The following is a 7,603-nucleotide window of genomic DNA, read 5'->3' on the forward strand; positions in this document are numbered from 1 at the left end:
CCACCTGTCTATGTATGTGTGTGCGTGTGTGCGTGTGTGTGTGTGTGCGTGTGTGCGTGTGTGTGCGTGCGTGTGAGCAAAGTTATGTGTCATTCCAATGCTGAATGAAGAGGGATGGGATTGGTTGGAGGCGGGTTTATGAGGGGGTGTAGCTCACCCTCCCGTGCATTTGGCCCCCCTAGCTGTCTGTCAGAGAAATGTCCCTCCCCTCTGTTTCTCCCAGCTGTCTTTCCCTCCAGAGCCAGCAACCTCAGCACAATGCAGGGTCAGGGGTCAAGAGAAAGAACAGGCTGCGTTTACAATGGACCCACAGTGGCCATTTAACAGCAAAACCCCCCTTTATGCATCTCCATTTTTCATGTCTCTCTCTTTCTCTCTTTCTCTTTATCGCTCTCTCTTTATCTCTCTCTCTCTCCTTCTCTCTCTCTATCGCTCTCTCTCCTCTCTCTTTATCGCTCTCTCTCCTTCTCTCTCTCTCCTTCTCGCTCTCTCTCCTTCGCTCTCTCTCTTTATTGCTCTATCCTCTCTCCTTCTCCTCTCTCTCTTTATCGCTCTCTCTCCTCTCTCTTAAGCGCTCTCTCCTCTCTCTCTCTCTCTCTCTCTCTCCTTCTCTCTCTCTCCTTCTCTCTCTCTCTTGCATGCTCGTTTCTCACTCCCTTTCTGGTCTCCACCTGTAGGCCTAGGGGTGTGTGTGTGTGTTTGTGTGTGTGCGAGTGTGTGTGCGTGTGTGGGAAAAGGATTTTCTCAGGGGGTGGTAGCATAATAACAGTAGTCACAGAAGTACTCTCATTAGAACCCCCCCCCCCCCCCCCCCCCATCTTCTCTACTCCCTCTCACCTCTCTCATTGTGTGTTACAACCTGTCCATACTCTCACATATCACTCCCTCCCACTACCTGCAATCACCCTAATTGCAGTTGGTCCTTGACTGTCTTTTGACCTAACAAGACCGTTTTTTCATCTAAGCAAACTCACTTTCAGAATTTCACACAAAAAAAATGTAGTTTACATTGTTTTAATTCATAAAATGTTTGTTAAAAAATACAATCCAAAAGTTTTCAGCTAGAGGAACATTTGTACATTTAAAGGAACATATTTGGCAATGGAGAAAGTGTCTGGACAGAATTTTATACAACATATACATATATTTGATTTAGGAATGTCCATTAATAAGAGACACCTGGCTGAGAGTTCAACTTCAATCACATTTTGGAATTTATATTTGTTCTATTCATTACAACAGCAGACATTTCTCACTTCCTCATGGGCAGTTTTCCCCCTGGTCGTCAGCTACATTACACTAGCAATATTATATGAGAATCTCTTTTCAGTGTGGAACAGGAAAGAACACACAACAAAGGAGAAATGGACACAGAGAGAAAACAGACACACTGTCAGAATCAGTCAACAATGTAACAAGGACAGCACAAATAGAGATGGCCAAAACCTAACACAGATAAAAAGGATAAACACAGCATTACTAACAGCAGTTCATATAAATATTAAATAAGATAATAAATTAATGCATTAATGTGAATGATCTGTTTCATGTTCCCAGTGCTGGTCAGAAGTGCTCATAATGTGGTCATAGCGGTCAAGCTGAAGTCTTTCTTCAAGACAGCCTTTCCACCAATAGGAACTGCTCCTATTGTGAACCCCTTGGAAATTGTCAAGTTGTGGGACCCTTTTAACCTAATCGGCGTTCAGAAACTACCGCAGCAAACAACTGGTTTAAAGTCAATCATGAGCAGACTTTGACAGTGTTGAGCCCTAACCTTTACAGTACACAAATGTAAACAATAGTCCACAACAGCACTACCCAGTTGTTCACAACGATGGGCTGCTTCCACAGTGTTCAGTACCAAAGCCTGGTTTCTCACAACACCTCAGTCATAGGTTTAAATGAAGCCAATTGGGGTAGGGTAACATCTGCCCCATCTGTCCTCTCTGGCCCTTAATCCCCATAGACCGTTCCCATCTGTGGGGGTGCCATGTGAGGAGGGTGGTACGAGTCATAGGGCATCTCCAGGGGCAGCTCGTAGCGGGCGCTCTGGTACAGGCCCATGGAGGAGGGGGGGTAGTGGTGAGGGGGGAGGTAGTGGGGAGAGGACTGCTTGGGCACCAGGTTACCGCCGATGCTGAGCGGGGGTGTTGGGGGGCCGTCGTAGGGAGGGGTGTTACAGTCATTAGGGGAGTGGCTCTCGTAAGCCCCTCCTTTCATCCCCCGCAGATGGAGCAGGTGGGCGGAGTCCAATGTGCCATAGGGCGGGCTGGGCAGGCCGGGGGAGGAGTAGCTGATTGGTCTAACGGCCATCCCCACCCCTCCCAGGACTGTGGGCCCTCCTCTCCCCCCATTCCTGTCCTCAGGCCTCTCCTCAACAAAACCCCCAGGCCCGAGCTGCAGACAGCCAGCCACCAAGTTGCTGGTGGGCTGGGAGAGGCCTTCACACAGGGTCTCCATGAAGGCCCTGCTCTCCGTGGACTGGTCCCCCTCCAGGGCTTCAGACAGGGCACAGATGTAGTTGCGGGCCAGCCGCAGGGTCTCGATTTTGGACAGTTTCTGAGTCTTGGAGTGGCAGGGCATGATGCTGCGCAGGTTCTCCAGCGCGTCATTCAGCCCGTGCATCCTTGAGCGCTCCCGGGCGTTAGCCTTCACACGTCGTGCCTTGAAGCGCTCCTGCCGGGCTTTGGTCATCCTTTTCCTCTTGGGCCCTCGGCGTTTGGGAGCGTTCCCGTCTCCCTGGCCCTCCTCTTCCTCCTCCCCCTCCTCCATATCCTCGCTGCCCAGCTCCCTGCCCAGGTGGCCCATTCCGCCTGGTCTGTAGCGCTGCACTTTGATTGGCTTGTCTCCGTCTGGGGAGCTCACGTCATCATCCATCCACTCCAGAGAGCTGACTAGCTCCGCCCCCTCGCTGGGCCTTCCATACGAATTGGCCATCATGGTCTCCTGGAAACAACACACCAACATTAGCAACAGTTCTGACCTTAACATATACACTTTTTATCAAATATTTTGTACTAAGAAAACAAGGCTCATCACAACTTCACCCTTTGACTTGTTTTGTCTATCCTGTCCAAAGCTGATGTGAATTGAGAGTAAGTTTTCTACTGATAGACCTACTGATGCTGGGACATTGACCCTAGCTGGTCCTGAGGACCAGACCAGCCTATTTGTAGCAGTTTTATCCCACAGCCTAATGAGTTTTAATAACTTTGTGTGGCCTACTGTAGTAGCCTCAAGGTGAGCGCTAGATCAGGACTGATCTCGCTTGATCCAGAACAAAAATCTCACGTAATTTAGTTTTATGTTTATGTTGTCTGTTCATGAGTGATTAGGTCAGGACTAGCCTTAGCCTGCTTACTCTACAATCTACTTAGACCCACAATCAATTGTCTAAGCGAAGGCCTTTGATTACCGATTTGGTACAGTACTTTGGGGGTTCTTTGAATATTTTAGGGATTTTATGTTTTAAGATTCTCATGAAACATGCTGCTTTCATATGTAATCTGTTTGTCTGCAAACAGCGTGCGTAGCCTACAAGGATTATTTTAATCCGAGGGGAGACTTGATCTCGGGGGACTTCAAAACTCTGTAATTCCTCGCTTTTAGGTTGCGGCGGACACCGGGATGCACTCTCAATCTGGGCCATTGCGGGATTTGCTCCCTCCATGGATGAAGCGGCAACATGGGATTAACTCAAGGTTAGACTACATTCCCGGATCAGTAACAGGGAACTCAGAAAAATCTATTTATAACTCTGCAACAAATTGTGTTTATGATTACTGCGATGATAGGCTAGATTTCATTAGGAGTTTTCCTGTAGGTTTGCCCATAAATGATCTATATGGGGAGCTCTAGAAAATGATATGTATTTAGCCTATTAGATCCTCTATAGCAGGGGTAGGCAACTAGATTCGGCCGTGGGTCGATTTCTGTCGAAGTGGATGGTCGGGGGGACGGAAAATAATTTGTACACTGCAAATTGACCACAACTAAGAACTAAGCCCAAAGAGATATATATATATTTGAAAATAACAATAATTACCTTCATTATATTGAGACACGATCACGTCTCTGTTTTTATTCGTGGGAATACTTGGGACCAGATTTCCTAAATTAAACTCATTTTAAGCTGAATTCCTGGTGATTGTACAGACCAAAAACTTTAAAAACAAATGTTGTTGAGGCAAAAAAATATTTGGGGAGAAAAAAAACCCGTCTGTTGCCGATCCCAGGTCTATAGGCCTATTTGAAACTAGGTTTTAAGTTATTTGTCCACAATTTCGTGTGTGTCATTGATTTTTATTCCACACCATAATTTAGTTTGATGAATGATAACCTATAGCATAGGCTACTTTCATACAATTATTAGCCTAATATCATAAATATGTTGTTTCTTTATTGAGATATTTCCCAGCTATGTCAGCAATGATTGTGACCATTTTAGCAACAAGCTGATGACCAAAGTGATTGTGAAGCAGGCTGAGCAGGTGGGGTAAGCAAGGTTTAGGCTGTCTTTGGATAAATAATCCCTGTTTCGATTTAAAGGGAAAATCTGCAGTTGCCACATCCATTCTTTGGATTTATAAATTAATGATATGTGCCCATTGATTCTTGAAGAATTTAACTTACAAATGCTTCATGAGCTTAGTTGAACTGTCACACCCCTTCAGAACCCAAAATATATGTTTGTTTTACTCCAATGTTTGTAAACAAAGTAAATGTAAACAAACACTATATAGCTTCAAAACATGGTTAAAACTATAATTTTGATATCATAGATGCTCAGTCCTTGCATTCATAGCTCTGTCTACGAATTTGAGATTGGTTACATTTTTCCAGCCCCATCCTTCAGCTTTTTACAGAAACAAGGGCGAAGACAACGCTTTGTTATTGTTTCAACTGCTGATTGCCACTTTAAGTAGGCTTACACCTGTTAACGTTTCCCTTTAAGATTATGCCAGGCACATTTTAAGAACAATAGCCTAGTGCCGAATGATCGTGTCGCAGTTCTTAAGAATCCTAAATGGATAACTATTTATTAATCTGTCTGTAGCCTATGCCTCATTCCCGTTACTTAGCTGAATAACCTATGGGCCTAACCCAACATTTCGAAAATGTCAAATAATAACCTTAGGCTACCCTACCAATTTATAAATGGTCAACATTTCACATTTCACATTCAACTTCACATACATATTATTAAAATATTAGAATAGTCAATTATTACTATTCCAATAGGCCTATGCTATTCGAAATAGACTATGATCTTTGGAGAAAGAAACATTGACATTCATTCGAAAAGAAACAGATGAGGTTGGCCTACCTGATATTTGTAATAACGCTCCAAGGACCTCCTGTGAGATGTTATTGGCTGTTGAGCGGGCTTAGCCTACAGGTTACTATGTCAACTAGCCTAAAGTGCTCAATCTTTAACTTTCTCCCCTGCGTCTCCTTCACAGTTGTCAGTATTCCACCCCAGAGTGACGCGTCTCTGCAGTTCACTCCGCGGGGGCCCTGGGTTTTAGGTTCCAACCGACAGACAGGCTCCTCCTCCCGCTCTCTCATCCTCTCGCATCCAATTCGTCTGCGCTCGAGCGCGCGCGTGGCCCGGCCCGTGGCCAATGTCATGAACAAAAAAGTTCACTAGGGGGGGGGGGGGGGGGGGGGGTGTGTGTGTGTGTGTGTGTGTGTGTGTGTGTGTGTGTGTGTGTGTGTGTGTGTGTGTGTGTGTGTGTGTGTGTGTGTGTGTGTGTGCGTGTGTGAAACAAAATCGTTTTAATTAGATTGATAGCCTGCAGGCCTAAGCTCTTATGGCCCATAACATTATTGCGGCACTACATTAGAACATGTTCATAGTTGCAATAGTTTTTATTTGTACAATTTGTATTATCAGTCTGTATCAACAAATAAGCAGTGCAACTTTAGCATAGAGTGAGATGCTCTGCGAGCTTAACCGACTGTGACAGCTTGCGGTTGCGCGTGAGCAGGTGTTTGCGCCATTCCCCCATCCAATCATACATCCGCGTTTGCTGAACCGATATTGGCGTCGGGCGTGAGCTCATTGCACCCAATTACGCTAATTAAATAGGGCTCCAGAGACACCCCTCACGAGACGGGACAGGCACGGCGCCTGCATAGTGAAGACCTGAGGTGAAAGACAGAACAAACTAACCGAATGGAGACAAGTGGGCTGTTACTTGTGTAGCAAGTTGGCCTACTAATTTAGCCAACTCTAGAAGTAGGTAGGTTATACCATAGAAATAGAATGATTCTAATTATGTGGGTTATACAGAGCATTTTATTTCCTCATTCTGTGAATTATTTTACAATTATGCTTTTAAAATGTATGTTCATCTCTGTATAGACTTTACCTTCAATAGATACAGTGTGTGTGTGATTGTGTGAGGGGAAAGATGGAGAGAGATGGAGGGAAGTGCTACTGTCCCATGAGAGAAATAATCACATGTGCTCATGTTGGAGGGAGAGGTGAGTGAGGGGTTGGATGGGGGGACTGTCTGTGCACCCAACGGATGTGTCTCACACTCTCCCCCTGGGTCAATGTCTGTCCTACTCCACACCTGCAGCCCAGAATGGGAATAACTGAGCCAGGCCTTGCTCTTCCCCAGAGTGGGAATAGCCTCACTTTGGCAGACTCGTAAGCAAACTATGGGTGACACAAAACAAGACAAAAACAAACATATGCCATTTAGATATGAAGAAAAGCTGCCACTTTTCTCACATTCAATTCATCCATTTTTTTTGTTCTCTTTAATTTTCACACATTTCAATTTATCTGGAGCATAATATAGCTGGAGCAACATTAAAGAGGGAGAAATATCCCTATTCCACAAGTGGTAAAGAGGTAGATATGATTGCTGTCATGTCCCTTAGTCCCCTTGGTGTTGGTCATGCACTATGAACTTTTCTGACAGATGGCTCATACTTCTTTCCTCTTCCCCCTTTTTTCTCGTTCAGTAACTATCTGCTAGCGGCTCAGATGCACTTGTATTCTCACCTGACCTAACATTGACCCCTAAGGACTCTCCCTCCTCACCTTGCCTTGCGTAGGTATGTTTGTATGTTTGCTTGATAGGGCAGCAGCTTCAGCTGCAGAAAGCGGAAACACAATGCCTCCCCCCCCCCCCCCCCCCCCCCCCCCCCCCCACCACACCACACACACACACACACACACACACACACACACACACACACACACACACACACACACACACACACACACACACACACACACACACACACACACACAACCTCTTCCTGAATCCCCAGCGCTCCTGTTTTCAGTTACAGTAGGGAGAGGGGGCTGTGTCCATCTGTCAGACAGGGAGTCCTATGAGAGATCTTGATAGCCTAGTTGGGGATGAGGAGAGAGCACTTACATGTGTGTGTGTTGGCGGGGGGTTGGGTGTCGCGATTTGTCTAGAAAGACTGCATGTGCAACTATAATCAAGTTGTAAACACTTTTATTCACAATATCACATATCAAAAATGATGCTATTACAATGTGAAATAGATTTTTGGTTGTTGTTTTTTTACAATTTATTTGAGAATAACATATCACATTCACCTATTTATGTAATAC

The 7,603-nt window shown here is 45.3% G+C and overlaps 1 protein-coding gene across 1 annotated transcript; it reads right to left on the minus strand.

Moving 5' to 3' along the window:
- Window positions 1-998: 998 nt before the first annotated feature.
- On the minus strand, window positions 999-5,485 carry LOC106565520 (neurogenic differentiation factor 4-like). The gene is made up of 2 exons (XM_014132750.3): window positions 5,327-5,485; window positions 999-2,946 (listed from the first exon to the last, which is right to left on the minus strand). The coding sequence occupies exon 2, from the start codon at window positions 2,938-2,940 to the stop codon at window positions 1,954-1,956; it is 987 nt and encodes a 328-aa protein (XP_013988225.1). The 5' UTR covers window positions 2,941-2,946; window positions 5,327-5,485; the 3' UTR covers window positions 999-1,953.
- Between the last annotated feature and the right edge of the window lie 2,118 nt (window positions 5,486-7,603).

The sequence above is a fragment of the Salmo salar genome, chromosome 12 (genome assembly GCF_965601325.2).
Source record: "Salmo salar chromosome 12, fSalSal1, whole genome shotgun sequence".
Taxonomy (NCBI): domain Eukaryota; kingdom Metazoa; phylum Chordata; class Actinopteri; order Salmoniformes; family Salmonidae; genus Salmo; species Salmo salar.

What these genes read in the sequence shown, in the direction of transcription:
- LOC106565520 (XM_014132750.3), bottom strand. Translation starts at nt 2,940, where the DNA reads ATGATGGCCAATTCGTATGGAAGGCCCAGCGAGGGGGCGGAGCTAGTC.